The sequence below is a fragment of the Ochotona curzoniae genome, unplaced genomic scaffold (assembly GCF_017591425.1).
Source record: "Ochotona curzoniae isolate NIBS_2020 unplaced genomic scaffold, NIBS_Ocur_1.0 contig_3520, whole genome shotgun sequence".
In the NCBI taxonomy this organism is placed as follows: Eukaryota; Metazoa; Chordata; class Mammalia; order Lagomorpha; family Ochotonidae; genus Ochotona; species Ochotona curzoniae.
This window is the reverse complement of record NW_024465894.1, coordinates 8,808,484-8,823,833: the sequence shown is the minus strand read 5'-3', so window position 1 is coordinate 8,823,833 and position 15,350 is coordinate 8,808,484. Positions and strand designations below refer to the sequence as shown.

At 40.9% G+C, this 15,350-nt stretch overlaps 1 protein-coding gene across 3 annotated transcripts in view; it reads right to left on the bottom strand.

The window, feature by feature from the left end:
• The window catches only part of PTPRT (protein tyrosine phosphatase receptor type T), a 918,862-nt gene that overhangs the window by 193,746 nt on the left and 709,766 nt on the right, over positions 1-15,350 (bottom strand). For all 3 annotated transcript variants that reach the window (XM_040981459.1, XM_040981457.1, XM_040981458.1), the window contains exon 12: positions 2,448-2,721. In XM_040981459.1, coding sequence (XP_040837393.1) covers positions 2,448-2,721 — 274 coding nt within the window. The remainder of the gene's footprint in view (positions 1-2,447; positions 2,722-15,350) is intronic.

Genomic DNA, 15,350 nt, shown 5'->3' with positions numbered 1-15,350 from the left:
CATTAGTTTTCTATTTCACTTGGCATTAATGCTATGTTTCTGGGTCTTTTCATTCCATATTTTCCTATCCTTCATTTCTTTATGGTGATTCATTATTTAGCCAACTGTTCTTTGGATGATTCATTAGAAGCAGGGCATATGGATGCCACCGGGTACTGAGATTATTTCAGATGTATTTGCACAAGAGCATCAATGTGGCTCACAAGAAACGTGTGGATGATAACGGTTTTTCCTAAAAATCTTCTTGTCCGCTGTTCTTGATGATAAAGAGAGATCTCAGAGGGGCCAGATGTGAACTGAGTCTGAGAACAACTTTTCTATTCTTCTAACCTTTCCACCCAGTTCTTTTCAATAAGACTTAATACTAAACAGTCATTCAAAGTATATAAAGTTCTTTTTTTTCCTTGATAGAAAAACACAAGGTTCTGCATGCTCACTGCCAACTGGTTTTCCACTTTTCATTCCTGTCAGGCCAACTGCACCTGCAAGGTACCTGGCATGAGAACTCATCTAATTCTACTTCTGCTTCTGTGGCATTACTGGAAACCCTAGTTCCAAAAAGAGTATGCATAGTACAGGATGAAAGGCATAAGTAATGAAATTAGCCTGTTCATCTTGGAAACAGTAGCAGAAACTACATCCAAGACAAGGCAGATTCACAGGGGTCTGATTTTTTTTTTCAATGACAAAAATTCCATGTCTTGAAAGGGGGGTTGAAGATGTGATGTTTGGAGAGACAAACCTCCAACAGATTTTCTTTTTGGCATCACCTGACATTCTGCTCTGGGCCAACCATGCCTGAGCTGGGGAAATCCTTCCAGCATCAATCTGCCACCTTCTTGGCGTCTACACACTGGTAGGCTGCTAGGTGCTGTGATTTTTCTCAGTTAAGAATGTTGCACAGGGTGAACTGAATGCAGCTAGCTCCTCTTCCCAGTATGGAAACCCAACCACATCTGTGATGCATGTCAGGAACACAGACAGCCACAGCAGATCACAAAGTTGTGAAGAACAGATACACAGGTCAGCGTGGGATGCAGAGGCCCAAGAAGATGAAGGGTCTCCACATGCTTTTGCTGATCTTTATGTCTTCCTGTGCAACTCATCAGTGAGTTTCATGCAGAGGGAAGACCAGATGGACAGGTGGAAGGCAGTCTGGTGGCTCTTCTTTGTACTTTTATACTTTCTGTGGGGAGTGTTGCTTGAACCAGTAATAAATGCAGAACCGAAATATCAAAGTGGAATTTAAATGGGTATGTGGACATTCTAAATGTTAATTAGTTCTTCAATCCAACAAACTAAACTCCATTTTGGCCACCCGGAGCCAGAACAGGCTGTCTCCACCACTCCTCATTGGGTATTTTTTTCTCTCAGTCTTACGTTCTCCAGAGTACATCTCAGTACAATTCACAACACAGCAAACTCCCTTTCGTTTTCATACAGTGTTGGAAAGGATATACTACATAACCCTAGGAAAAGCCATAGCATCTGTTGTATGTCCATGTTCATGAGATGGTTACTGATGCTTACTGAACGTGTTGTGGGGTACAGCCAAAAGAAGCATTCTGAATAGAAGATACAAACTTATATTCCAAGAAGAACCAAAGGTGTTCATCATGAAGAAAAGAACACAGACGGGTAGCTTTGCTTCAAGAGGTAGGTGGTAGAAGAGATCATACGTAACTTAAAGAATACCAGCCAAGGGTTCTGTAGGCCCTTGAAGCGATAAACCAAATGCAATGAGTAGAAACCACCATAAAAGACATAATTACACAAGCACATTAAACCATGCCTATCCCAAAGTTCAACAAAGTGAGTTTTCTGTCACTGGGGGTATTCAGGGATAAATATTAACAACAGTTAACTCTGATATGGTAATATTGATTGAAGCATTTTGCTGTTGTTGCTGCTGGAGGGGAGAGGGAGGTTGGGGGAGTCGGATGATTCCCTTGTGATTGACAGCACACTTACTTTGCCTTTGGGACAAAAGTAAGTATTTTTGAATGTGATTAGTGGTAATGACGAAGGAAGTTAATGTTTACTAATCAAGTAAAAGGTGCTTGGTGAATTCATACATAGCAATTTGATGGGTATTATTCCTATACAAGAAGAAATTATGTCATATCATGTGATTTGCTCAAGCAGAGCACTTTCTCTGTGCTCTAACACACAAGTCTCAAACTTTTTTTTAAAGAGCCTTATGGAACAGATTTTAGGCCTTTTGGCATAGACAGTCTATGTTATTACTGTTCAATGTCATCTTTGTACATCCATTTTATTAAACAAATAAAAATTAACAGGCATAGCCCTTTGTAAATTCATTTAAAAACGCATCAGTTGGGACTTGGCCCAAGTACCTTAGTTTGTTCACCCCTGCTCTAAAGCCATGCTATCTTCTCATCAGACAAAAGACAAAATATAAACTGGCAAGTAAGAGCCATACTTACTCCATTTGCCTTGCTGAGAGCCTGGAAGTAGATGCTGTAGCTTTTCAGGGGGGAGAGAGGAGGATTCCAGTATCCATTATACGTCTTGTTGTCACCGACTGTAAATGGCTGTGTGACAGGCAAGTTGGCGGGCTTCAGCTCAGCAGCAAAGTAGTGCAGGGAATCAAGGCTGGAAGCATTCCTGTAGCTCACAGGTACAGAAAAGCACTCAATGATGTCAGCTGCTCTCCGTGACTTCTGTAGTCGCTCCTCTTTGACAACCAGCTGATAAACACTGGACAGGGAACAGAAGAAGTGTATGAGCAACACAGGCAGGGTGAGCTTGTTGATTCTCACACTGTCAGAATGACTTCTCCTATATGAACACATCATCCCTTCAGTCCACACTGGTTTGAAGAAATCTGTCTCCTTGTAGGGGTCCCAAAGCAAGGTCACCCTGGCCTGAGCCAAAATGCAACCCAGCTCTACGCTCCGAAAACCTGCCTACTCTTCATCTTCCATCTTCTTGATGAGTGAGGGTGAGAACCAGATGTCCAGTGGCCAGATTCTAAGTCTTAACTCTCCAGTTTCCATTCTCCTCCTCTAATCCACAAGCCTTGTACAATCAACTTCAACAGTGCTCCATCTGCCCACCTTCTCTTCGATAACTCTCCCACTTCTAATTTGGCCTCTCCTGACTTCTTTGTCTCTCATGTATTCAATCAGCCCACACAAGGATCTTTCCAACCACACAGCATTGGCCCTCCTTAAGCACTCTCACAGGGTCTCCACTGTCTGATTCTTCACCCAGATTCCATACCCTTGCAAAAGCAGTTTCTTGTGGCTGCCTTCTATACTTGCTTTCAGAAGGTCTTTTTGTGAGCATCCTCTCATTCTGGCTTCATCAGCGCCCACATCATTACACACATGCCTTTTGGATCTCACCCCATGCCATTACCAGCTTATGCTCCCTCCACCTGCATTTCTCTCCCTCCCTCCACCTGCCTGCACTGAAGATGCCTTTCCCCAAAGGCTGAGTCTATTCTACCTCCGTTACGGACCTGCCCAGGCAGGCTCAGTCTGGGTGAGTTATGCCCCTCATTAGTTCCCCTGCAGCTCAATAATCATTTTTTGCTCTCATAATAACAGGATGTGGGATTACTGTCTTGCTGGCTAGACAGTGACCTTTTAGAAAGTGGGAAGTGTAGCTTACTTGTCTCTGAATCACTCTCCCCGCACTCACATTGCCCAGCAGGATGCCTGACACCCAGCAAGTGATCAATGAAAGCTTGTTCAAATGAATCAAATTAGATTGAATTAAAACTGAAAACAAGCATGAAACCCAACATGACTAGATGCAGAAACCCTAATCAAGAAACACAGTGATTCTGCTGCACTCCTGCCTGGTGATATCACGTCGTTCCTTTCAATTTAGAAGGGTGTAAAAAGGTACTGGTGTCTGAATAGAGCTGATGATTGAATCTTTATTAAATACCAACTGTTAGCAAAGGTTTAGATTTCCTTTTTAACGTTATGCTAAAAATCTGTGAAAGTAGATAACATTTTCCCAATTTTTGTTCTTGAGTGCCTACAGTTTCATTTCTCTTGAATAAAAAATTTCTTTTCAGATCTTTTTTCTTAAAAAAGAGATTTCAAGGCAGCTGGTTGCCTGCAGAGCATGCAGGCCTGGCCCCACGCTCGTGGGGGCCTAAGGATGTGGGCTTGTGGGGTGTCTGTGGAATGCTGCTGGTAGGGTTATGGGGAGACTTGAGGCCTTGTGTCTAGGCAGGTGGAACAAGCTGAGGAATTTCCCCACATGTGTGGTCTGTGAATTGATTAGGGAAGGAGGTAAGGAGATATGGGGGGAGGAAAGACTGTTGAGGGAGTATGCTGTAGGTGAGGAATGACTTCTGAGGGACTCCCATAAACAGGGGCACTGTACTTTCAGGCAGTGAAGATGCTGAGACAGCATTCTTTAGGAGGTAGAAGCTGCAGGACCTTTATGGGTCAGATAGAAGCACCAGCCTTCATGGGAGATCTCACATGGGCTAATTAGCATGGATCATCCTGACCACCACTCACTGGCACATACTAATGCTAGGACTGGGGTCCTGCCTGGCAGGACTAGATCACAGTAACTCCAGGGAGAGTCAGAATGGGGGACGGGTGATGTTAGCCTGGACCGACATTAACCAGCACATGAAAGAACCAGGTCTGGGGGCTGATTCTGTGTGGGATATGTGGGCCCACCCTGTAAAACCGCAGTGTCCACTCTTTCATGGTGAACTAAACTGCCATGTGCAATGCCAGCATCCCAAATGAGAGCAACGGTGCAAGTCCCGGCTTCTCCACTTCTAACGCAGCTCCCGGCTAATGTATCTGGGAAGAAGCAAAAGATGGCTCAGATATCCCAGGCCCTGCCACCCATGTATGAGCTCAGATGGAGTTCCATGTTCACCAGGAAATAGTTCCTCTAGAAGCCTCCTAGAAAATCTTTTGTACAAATCTCTTGACTGTAAGACAGAGGACCCACTGTGCAAAGAGTTCTCCAGAGGAGAATCCTGTGAATTGAAATGGTGGCAGCAATGGCTTCAAACTAACCATTTAAAGATACAATAACTAGTACACACTTTAGGAATGAAACGTGCTTCAAGCTACCATGCTCTGATCAGGCTACTCATCTAAAGACATTTGGTTATGAAGCACAATTTGGGTCAAGATAGAGCCATGGAACTATTTCATTAAGCAGAAAGGAGTAGAGAGGTCATTTCCAAGGAAATGCCCAGTCTCAATAGGGAATGTCTTCCTTGCATTTGCCTGGGCATGAGATGAGTGCAATACCAACAGCACAGTGACCATGCCTGCTGCTCATATTCCAAATCTGGCAGTCAAGAACGCACGAGTGAAATATGAGTACCCTGGCCAGCCTCTCATGGAGCATATGCAGCTAAGTGTGTACAATGCTGCTTTCTATTGTGTTTGTTCTCCTAAGATGCTCTCCTCCACTCATCCTTCAAGTGAGGGCTGGGAACATTCATCACCAAATCTGGTCTCATGTACCATTCATGACTGGCAAGAGACTGGGCAGTCATGGATGGTCAAGAATATCAGTCTTCACTGAGCTGTGAATACTTGAAGGTTACCAAGGCTGATCGGTCTGTAAAGGCATTGGCCTGTAACCCCACCAACACAGTTACTGAAAATCCACCTGTCAGTTCAGCCAGATCAACAGGAAGACTGCAGATGAAGATGCTCAGCTTGAGAAGTGAAGTGACCCAAAAGTGTCAAACTATGGCAAATCTAGAAATTAAGACAGTATAGTCAGAGTTCAGAATCCTTTACTTCCTACCTTCATTCTTTTTCCTGCAAACCAACCAAATGTATGCAAGACCTTCTGTACTTGTTGTACCTGGCGGATGATTGGCCCTATCTCACCCAGCACCATGTAAAGCCACAGGGTTAAACTGTGTAGTCAACATATGGTGCACACACGATTACGACGTTTTTACACCCAAGTGTACCCAGAAGCTCCCTCCGTCCCAGTGCATCTGCAGCCTGTGCATTCAGAGGCAAATCTACAACTACAGAACCATAGCCATGTAAATCTTGCCTTTTTTTTTCAGATCATCTGTTTGCAAGCATATCCAGCCTCTTTCAGAGACCAGGGAACCCTGAGTTGAAGAGGTGGAGAGTCCAAGAATGGCTCTTTTAAGTTGTGCAATCAACCTTTTACTGGCAGAGACACTTGAGGAAGCAGATGGGGGAAGAACAGGAACCTGGGTGTTCCTTTGGTTTCTGATAGTAACTTAATTCTAACCATTCTCTAGAGCATATACAGATCGGAGAGCACGCTATTTTTGGTGTGCTAGTAGTGATAAAACTGTACCTAAGTGAGAATAACTCCCCAAATGTCAGATCTCCAGCTCAAAAAGAAGCAGTTGCATCAAATTATCTAGGTTCATTTGGAAAGAGAAGAAATACTTGCAGTAGGGAAATCCTGATGCCAGGAAGGAATAACCTAAAATGCTCAGTCACAATGCAAAGGGTTTGCTCATGCATTTACCTTTTCCATGAAATCTCTTTTACTCCTCCCATTGAGATGGACGTGCATGCCTGTTCTCTGCATGAATTAGCCTCTCCTCCTACAGGGTTTTGGAGCCCACTCACTGCAAGTTGCCTGCGTTAATATCAAGGAAAGTTTTATGTTCAGCTCCACTGCTTCCTGCCATCTGGGGCAAGAGTATTCTGGACCTCAAAGCCCCAACTCTCACAATGAACAGCTGCCTCCGAGATATTGAAGAGGAAAAGCTGTAGGATTCCTTCACAGGCCTTGGAAAACCCGGTTGCTTGACCCATGTTGCTTCTTCCGATTCTTCAGTTAAGGGTTTTGTTAGAGAAGTGTGCCTCTCTTCTCAGATCCCACTGGGCTTGACCCAGGGCATGCTGAAGTCATCCTCTTCCTACCCCTCAGGAAGACATGTCTAGAGGGAGGCTGTGTTTATGGAGGGTGTGAAGTGTAGAGACTATCGAGTAAGTGCCTCAGCTCATAGATGAGGATTTTCCAACTCCAGAAAGGTGCACACTAGAACGCCTGTTCCCCCAGGAAGAGGCATATTGTAAGGTAATTTCAGAAGCAGACTCTGAGCCAAGATTTCAGTGAAAATGGGAGTGATCCCAGGGGAAGCCAGGAAGGGAGTGAAGGGAATAGATGAGAAAAGGGGAGCAAGTTTGCCATCAGGCTTGGTCTCGGAGAAAGGCCAAGAATTTCAGCAAGATGTTTTCCAGCATCTGTGTCATCTCAAGTCAAGGGCGTTTGAACCTCTAAAATCAACCAGTTGCTGTTCATGGAGCTTCCCATCGAAATGGAGACGCTCAGGCACCCCCAGTTCTGTGTGCAGCTTAGACATGGCAACTCCAGCGGCCCAACTGAGAACATCTCCCCCACCCCGTCTCCAGAGCACAGGTCAAAGGAGAGCCATCTGCTTTGGGGAGAGGAGACATGTCCCCTACAGGGCTCTGCAAAACAGTGAGTGTTTGGAAATTATATAAGATCGGAGAGGTGTTTTGATGAAAGTTTATTTTTCTGCTGCTATTTCTAAACCCATACAGCTAAGGAAAATGGTAATCTCTCATCAATCAGAGTCTTCTCCACCACTGATTATTCAAGTGAGGGCTGGAAACAATCACCACAAAATCCTAACAGAGTTGTTTAAGAGTTGCTCTAAATTGTTCCCCCACTATGACTGACATTAAAATCACCCAGGCACCTTAAAATGCTTATTACTTGGCCTTACCCAAGAGTAGATGAATCACAGTCTTTAAGGATACGACTGTACCATCAGTACTCCTATAAAAAGCTCCAGAGATGATTTTCAGTATATATATATCTGTGAAACCACACACCTAGATTATTCTGATATGCATTTCTGCATCCTTATGTTTATTTGTTCTGAAGTGTATGCCTTAATAGTGAATAGAAACATAACCCTTACCGTTCTCATACTCTTGAAAAAATTGATTTGGGTCATTTCAAGTTCAGCAAAGCATTAATTCATAATTACCAGTACTCTTGAGTTATAGCATCTCGCATGTCCTAATTTATTTCTTCCATAGCTTTTATCAAAATTGGAACATGTCTTGTTTGGTTATTTGTTTACTGGCTTCCTGCCTGAGTATACTTAGATCATGAACTTCATGAGGTCTGAAATCTTACTGCCTAGTTCATTGCTTCTAAAACTAGGCAAAAACACAAAAACGGTTGTTCACGCAGTATTTATTAAGGAAATGAGTTTGTGACCATTTATGAAATGAATCTGAAGTGCACATTCCTGTCGTTTCCCACCACAGGCCTCAGTGCTTGTGTATGCACTGCTCCATCTGCCCAAAACTGCCATTTTCCCCCTGCAGCCTGGCAACTCCTCACCCATTTCAGATCTAAACCAAACGCTACCTTTCCTGTTAGGAGTCTCTTGACTTGCAAACCAAAGCTGTTTCTTCTTTCGTCTGTTCCCAAAGCTCTTTATCCACATGTTTATAATAGCTCCCACTGCTGTGGAAATTGAAGCTCCACTCACCCCAAAATGATGGCAGAGCGCTTGGTGCATAGCAGGCATTAAATAAAATTCCATCCATTCAGGAATTCATTTACCCATGATAATGTTAAGAAGCAGATGCTATTAGCTCCATTTGGCAATACGCGGGGAATACAAGCATTAATGAAATGTTGGTCAATCTTTCAGCATTCTTTTCTTCCACAAGAACACCTCTGATTTAATATTGAAAATCAATGGAGGAAAGTCTGTCTTTTACAGGAATTCATTCTATACCAAGCTTGGTTAGTTTGCACTAACCAAGAGGAGTTTCCTCTTGTAGTTTTGTTTTCCATAGTTTCTGTAAACTGTGGTAAACCACAGGATAAAAAAAGCATTAAATTGCAACCTCCCAAAGCAAAGCAAAACAAAACATAACAAAACAAAAAAAGTTATATTTTAAATTCTGCCCCGTTCTGTATGTTAAAAGCTTGCTCCTGGATGCCAGTTCATGCCCTAGTTATTCTAACTCCGTATTAATGAATGGCCTGAGAGAAGCATTGGAAGATAGCCCAAGTGATTGGCCCCCTGACATTCAATCTTAAGCTGAGCTATTTCTTGAGACCTCTCATGTGGGTGCAGGGGTCCAAGAACTTGGGCCATTCTCTGCTGCTTTCTCAAGTCTTACGTAGGCATCTGGATCAAAAGTGGAACAGTTCACTTAGGATGGGACTACCACAGGCACAAAGCTACTCTGCTTTTAATCTAGATTCCTATGATTGCATCCTGTCAGGCAGTAGGTGATGGGCCAGGTTCTTGAGTCCAGATGGAGCTCTAAGCTGCTGGCTTTGACCTGGTCCAGCCCTACTGTTTCAGGCACCAGTGGATGGAAAGTCAACTGTTCTCTGTCTCTCTTTTCATTGGAAGTAAATATATTTTTAATTTATGAAAAAGTCTAAAAATGGAAAACCCTACCATCCATCCAGTTATTCCACTCTTAGAGTATACAGATACACATACAACTGATCATAGTAGCATTATTTGTAACAGCCAAAACATGAAAATGATTTAAACGTCTTTTACCAGCAGGTGGAAAAACAATATGTGGTATGTCTATAAAACAAGAAATTATTCAGCAATTAAAAAAAAACAGATAACTCATGCACTGTACATGGATGAATCAAAGCTAGATAAGCACCATGCTGGATAAATCAGACACAGAGGCTACCTCATCATCCATTTGATTCATGTTAAATGTCAAGAAAAGACACACAAAGAAAGATATCAGATTGGTAATTGCTAGGGATTGGACTTTGAATTAACTGTACAAGGGAACAGGACATTTCATGGCATGATCAAAATGTTCTATGATGGGTTGCTTCACAACCCAATAAATTTACTGAGAATCATTGAATGGTATACTTAATATGGGTGAATTTTATGGTATGAGAATTATACGTCAATAAATCTGAAAAAATGAAATAGACTGAGTAATCTTGAACATATTTCTCCCTTTAAAAGTCTATGCTTTAGTCATCATGTATGCATACATTTTAATACAAAGATGTTGTGACAAATTGAAGGCATTACTGGACAAGACAGACCAAGAAGGAAGTGTGAACTTTGGTAGTCCCCAACAAAATCTAGCTTTGCAATTTCATTCCTCACATAAAAGGTCACTTGGAGCTGAAACTTACAATGATATGTCTTTGTTAGTCCACCTCCATTCCAAGGTTCTAGGGATTCCTATTTCTATTCACCATACACCCATTCAGTTCTCAGCGTTAACAAAGACACAGGGAGAGGAACTCACACATTTGACAATTTACTGCCAGATTGCACACACATGCCTCTTTATTGGTCCTATGACAAGCTCTATGACCAATCACCCTTTCTTTCTGTCTTTCCTACATTTATCCGTTCAACATTTAGTCACTATAGTATAGCAGGTGCAAATTTGAGGACTCCGGATTCTGGGTTTTAGATGTTTGGACCCAAGATGGAGAAGACAAGTACTAACTGTTCATCATCCTCCAATGAAGTGAGAGAAGAAAGGAGAAACTGAGCAAGGATTCTGAGAACGAGATGCCTACAAGGCAATTCCAGGGCTAACCATGACCAACAGTCTAAGGAATGCCTTCTGGAAAGCGCTCCAGAAAAAAAATGACAGCATATATTATTTTTTCAGGGTTACTGAAAAGAATACTCACTGGCATATTTCATGTACAGGACAAAAAATGTGGTACAAAGGAGCAAACCATGCAGAAGTCATGTAAATCTCACTTTTCATCATTTTTTTTTTTTTGCTACAACTCTGGACAAATCCCTACAAGGTCTTGATAAGAATTTCCTGTCTCATTTCTTTGCTTCCACCCGTTTATTTTGAAAACATGGGCTACAGTGATTCTTTATAAACATGAAGCTCATGTCAAGACATTCTGCTGTGCAAAGCTCTCCTTCCACTCCCACCGTACTGTCAAGGGCAACAGAAGAGGTGCACTCTTTAACCTCACTATTTGAATTGTCAAGTCACATGTACACCCTTGCTGTTCCTTGCATACCCAGACACACTTCCACTCATGTCTTTGCATTTGCTATCCCCTGCATATAAAATGCTCTTTGCACAGCCCTTAGAGGTTTTCTGTCCAGAAGCATCTTAGTTTGATGTGGTCTCATTTGTTTACTGTGGCCTTGATTACCTGTTCTTTCCGTTCAGCAAAGGAAACCTCAACAAAGAGAAGAGGCAATTGACAGAATAGGAGATAATCTTCACACACGACACAACGGATAGGGGACCAATATCCAGGATTTACAAAGAGCTTCAGAAACTCAATGACAGCAAAAACAATGCTGTGAAGAAATGGGCAAAGGAATTGAGCAGGCATTGTTTTCAAACTATCAAATTCTATTGGCTAATAGATATATTAAAAATGCTCAGGCTCTCTAATTATAAGGGAAATGAAAACAAAAACTACTTTGAGGTCCACCTAACTCCAGTGAGACCGGCCTCCACTCAGAACTCTACTAACAGCAACAGCTGGCATGGATGTGGGGGAAAAGGCACCCCACTCCACTGCTGGTGGGAGACTAGGCTAGTGGAACCTCTATAGGAATCAGTATGGAGAGTGCTGAGACAACTGAAAATTGATTTTCTGTATGACCCAGTTATCCCACTTCTAGGAATACACCCAAAAGAAATGAAATATGCATATGAGAAAGCAATATACAACCCTATATAGCAGCACGATCCACAATATTGAAGACATGGAAACAACACAGATGTCCCTTGATGGAAAAATGGATCAACAAGCTGTGGCACATGCATTCCGTGAAATACCGTAGCCATTAAAAAGGAGATCCTTCCTTTTGCCACAAAATGGTCCCAACGAGAGACCATTATGCTCAGAAAAATAAGCCAGTCCCAGAAAGACAATATCATATGCTCTCTCTGATATAAGGCAACATTCAAGCCAGGCACAAAACATATATAGGTGAGCAAGTGCATACATGTACTCTCAAAGAAGAACTGTAATGAAGTCTAGCATGCCAGGTTATGCCATGGTAGGCATTTCTACCCCTGAATAAGAGGAGGACTCCTAGGTGAAAAGTTTTAATGGACCTTGACAATATGATACTAAATTTTCTATCTTTGTCTGTACAATTCTGCCTACAATTACCTGGCTTGCTTAATTAGCAGAATGTTAAACTCACAACTATTACTAAATGACTCTACTACCGTAAAAATGGGGGAAATATGGAGAGAGAAAGGAGAGATCAAGGGTGGAACCTCCATATGTACAAAATACAGCATGGTTAAATGATTTATAAAAACATTTGTTTGTTTCAGTCAGTGAAGCCTTAACTGATGACTGTATGTAAAACAGCAGTCCAAACTTACAAGAAATCCTACTTTACTTCCGACTTTAATTTTTCTCTGGATCCTTTACCATCATTTAGCACATCTAAGAGGCTGAGTTCTTTCAGATTGTAAGCACTGCAAATGCCAACCTTCCTTTGAGGAATAGGAACTGCACAGCTTTTAGGCCAGTTAGATATTTGCATGAATGGCCTTGGTCAGGTGAAATTTTTTAAAGCAGCACCAAACTCAAAAGCAAGGATGAGGTCGTGGCTCTGGCTCTGCCACTCCCTCTGACATGCTGGAGCAAGTCACCTTGCTTGTGTCTGCAATGAGATCATTCTGACCAATGCAATAAGACAGAAAAAGCATACATTTTCAAAGGAAGCAATTCATCATAATTTGTGGATAATACAACTGTGACCTAATACATGGAAAGGAATCAACTGAAATATTTTTAAAACTAATGTAAGTATTTAGGAGAGTGATTTGATAGAAGATAAACCGTATACCATGAAAAACAAGGTAGAAGATGCAATACAAAAATACTTTTCAAAAAGTCCTTTAAAAACGGTTGGTGATAACACACATAAGAAATGTTTTGGACTAAATAATGTGGGCCTGATCCTATGGCTTAATCGGGTAATACTTCCCTTGCGGGCGCCTGGGATCCTGACTTCAGATCAGCTCAGCATTGGTCATTGTGGCCATTTGAGGAATGAACCAGTGCATGGCAGCTCTTTTGTCTCTTTCTCTTTGTAAATCTATCTTTCTAATAAAAATAATTAAATCTTAAATAGTGTCCATCCTCTGAGGGCTTGGTGGAATAACTATTAAATACCTGTCCTGGAATGAAAATGAGTGAACAGAAATAGTAAAGTCCTAGACGAAAACCGTGCGTATTGTAAATATGTCAATTTTTACAAAATTGATGTTCTTTCTTTCTTTGAGAGGAAGAAAACAGCATAAAATATGAGCCAGAGAGGTGATATTTAGGGCCCTGATGAGTTGGGTGACTTTGACAATTGTAGTAAGCTTGTTTGCGGATTTAAAATACATAAAGGACTCGGAAAAAAAAAAAAAAGAATGAAGTTATAACAATTAAGAGTTTACTGTATATTTTTAAAAGTTTATTTGAAAGGTTTTCAGAGAGAGGTGAATACTAGAGGTTTTGGAGTGTCTTTATTATTACTTCTAAAACTCAAAAGGCCTAGCAATTATTTGCGAGAGAGGACAAAAGAGGGATAAGTTAATACGGTGAAATGTTTACAAATGGAATAATCTGAGAGAAAGATATATGGGTCTTTTAGTATGATTCTTAAAATGTAATGTACGCTAGAGACTTAAGAAATAAGGTGATCTTGGGCACAGAACCTCTAACAGAATGACTCATAACAGACAAAGAAAAAACGAGGTGCCTCTATGTAAATTTGAAACATCTTAATGTAAGAATAAAAAAATAAACTAGAAAGTGTATTCCCAGAAACTATGACATAAAAGGAAACAATATTTTAGCATTTAAGAGATCATATTAGGTATGGGAGATAAAAATGACAAGGGGCATATATAAAGATCAATAAAGTGCTTAAGTATAGACTACATTCTCTCTATATAATGAGAAAGAAATAGACATTATTAAGCCAATAAAACCTCCAACTGGGGGAAATAAGAACATTCCTTAATAATTCTCATACCAAATACAAACTCCAGACCACAATTTAATGCATTTTAGAAAATATTAGTGTTAGAGCAACGATGTTTAGTGTTTATGGGATGGGACCAAATCTATTTTTGGCAACTGAAAAGCTCTTGTTATTAAACAGAAAAGAATGACAATAAATTAATTAAGCATTCCATAAAAAGAAAATTAGAATAAACAACACTAGAGCCAGATGGCTTTACCAATAAGTTCTTTCAATCATTCAGAAACTGAAAATTCCCACGTTATGCAAACCATTACACAGGACCAAAAAAATGAGGAAAGCATCTCAAATTGTTGTAAATCATTTCTGTAATATACCATTAAGTTATTGTTTCACAAGCTGGCCATCTATCCCAGTACACAAGATAAATATAGTAAGAGAAAATCTAAGACATTAATCCTATAAATAAATGCAAGTAAAAAAACCAAAATGATTAGAGTGGAGGCCAAAAAGGGCTTTGATGAAATTAAATACTCATTTCTGACACTAAACGAGTCACAAAGAAAACCAGTAGAATGGACATAGCTTTCTCGTGTTTTAGGGCATTTATTTCAAATTTTAACATCACAGACAAGAGAAATTTGTTGGAGGAGTTGTAGCAAGGTTGGGAGTTAAACAAAAAGGTCAACTATTAATATTATTTGACAACATTGGGTAGGAAGCCCTGCCCGTGCCACACCACATAAAACTGAAATAAGAGTGTCTGCAGTTGGAACAGGAGGATACACAAGCATTATGCATAGATGATGTGATTATTAGCTGGTCAACCAAGTCCATAAAACTTAATTAAAGAAACTCACAAGAGGTTTCAGAAAATTGTATGCACACAACTCAAACACATGCTCTCACGCACACAAAATTCCCCAATTACTAGTCAAAGCCAGTTGGCAATGAGGGATGAAGAGCTGAAAACACTAAAAGCTTAGTATTAATACCACAACTGTGCTGTGGATGTCTTCACCATGACAAAGTCAAGGTTGTTTTCCTAAAAATAGTCTATAGACTTATATGACTGGGTAGCTCTGCCCCCTTTCACCATGGGAAAGCTCAAGTTCATGAAACCATTCCAGATTAAGTGATAGCTTAAATACAATCTAAACCAGTTCCACCAGGAATTTAAGCAACAGGATCAAGCGATTCTAAAATTCACAGGAAAACTTAAGTGAGTAAAAACAGCTACATATATTTTGAATAATAAGATTCATTAGGACGAGATATCAAAATGCTCTGTGAAGCTATAATCAAATCGGTTGTAAGACACCATGAGGAAGAAATAATACAACAGTATGGGCAAACCAAGTCTCCAGTGGCATACACAATCGTGTACACACATAGA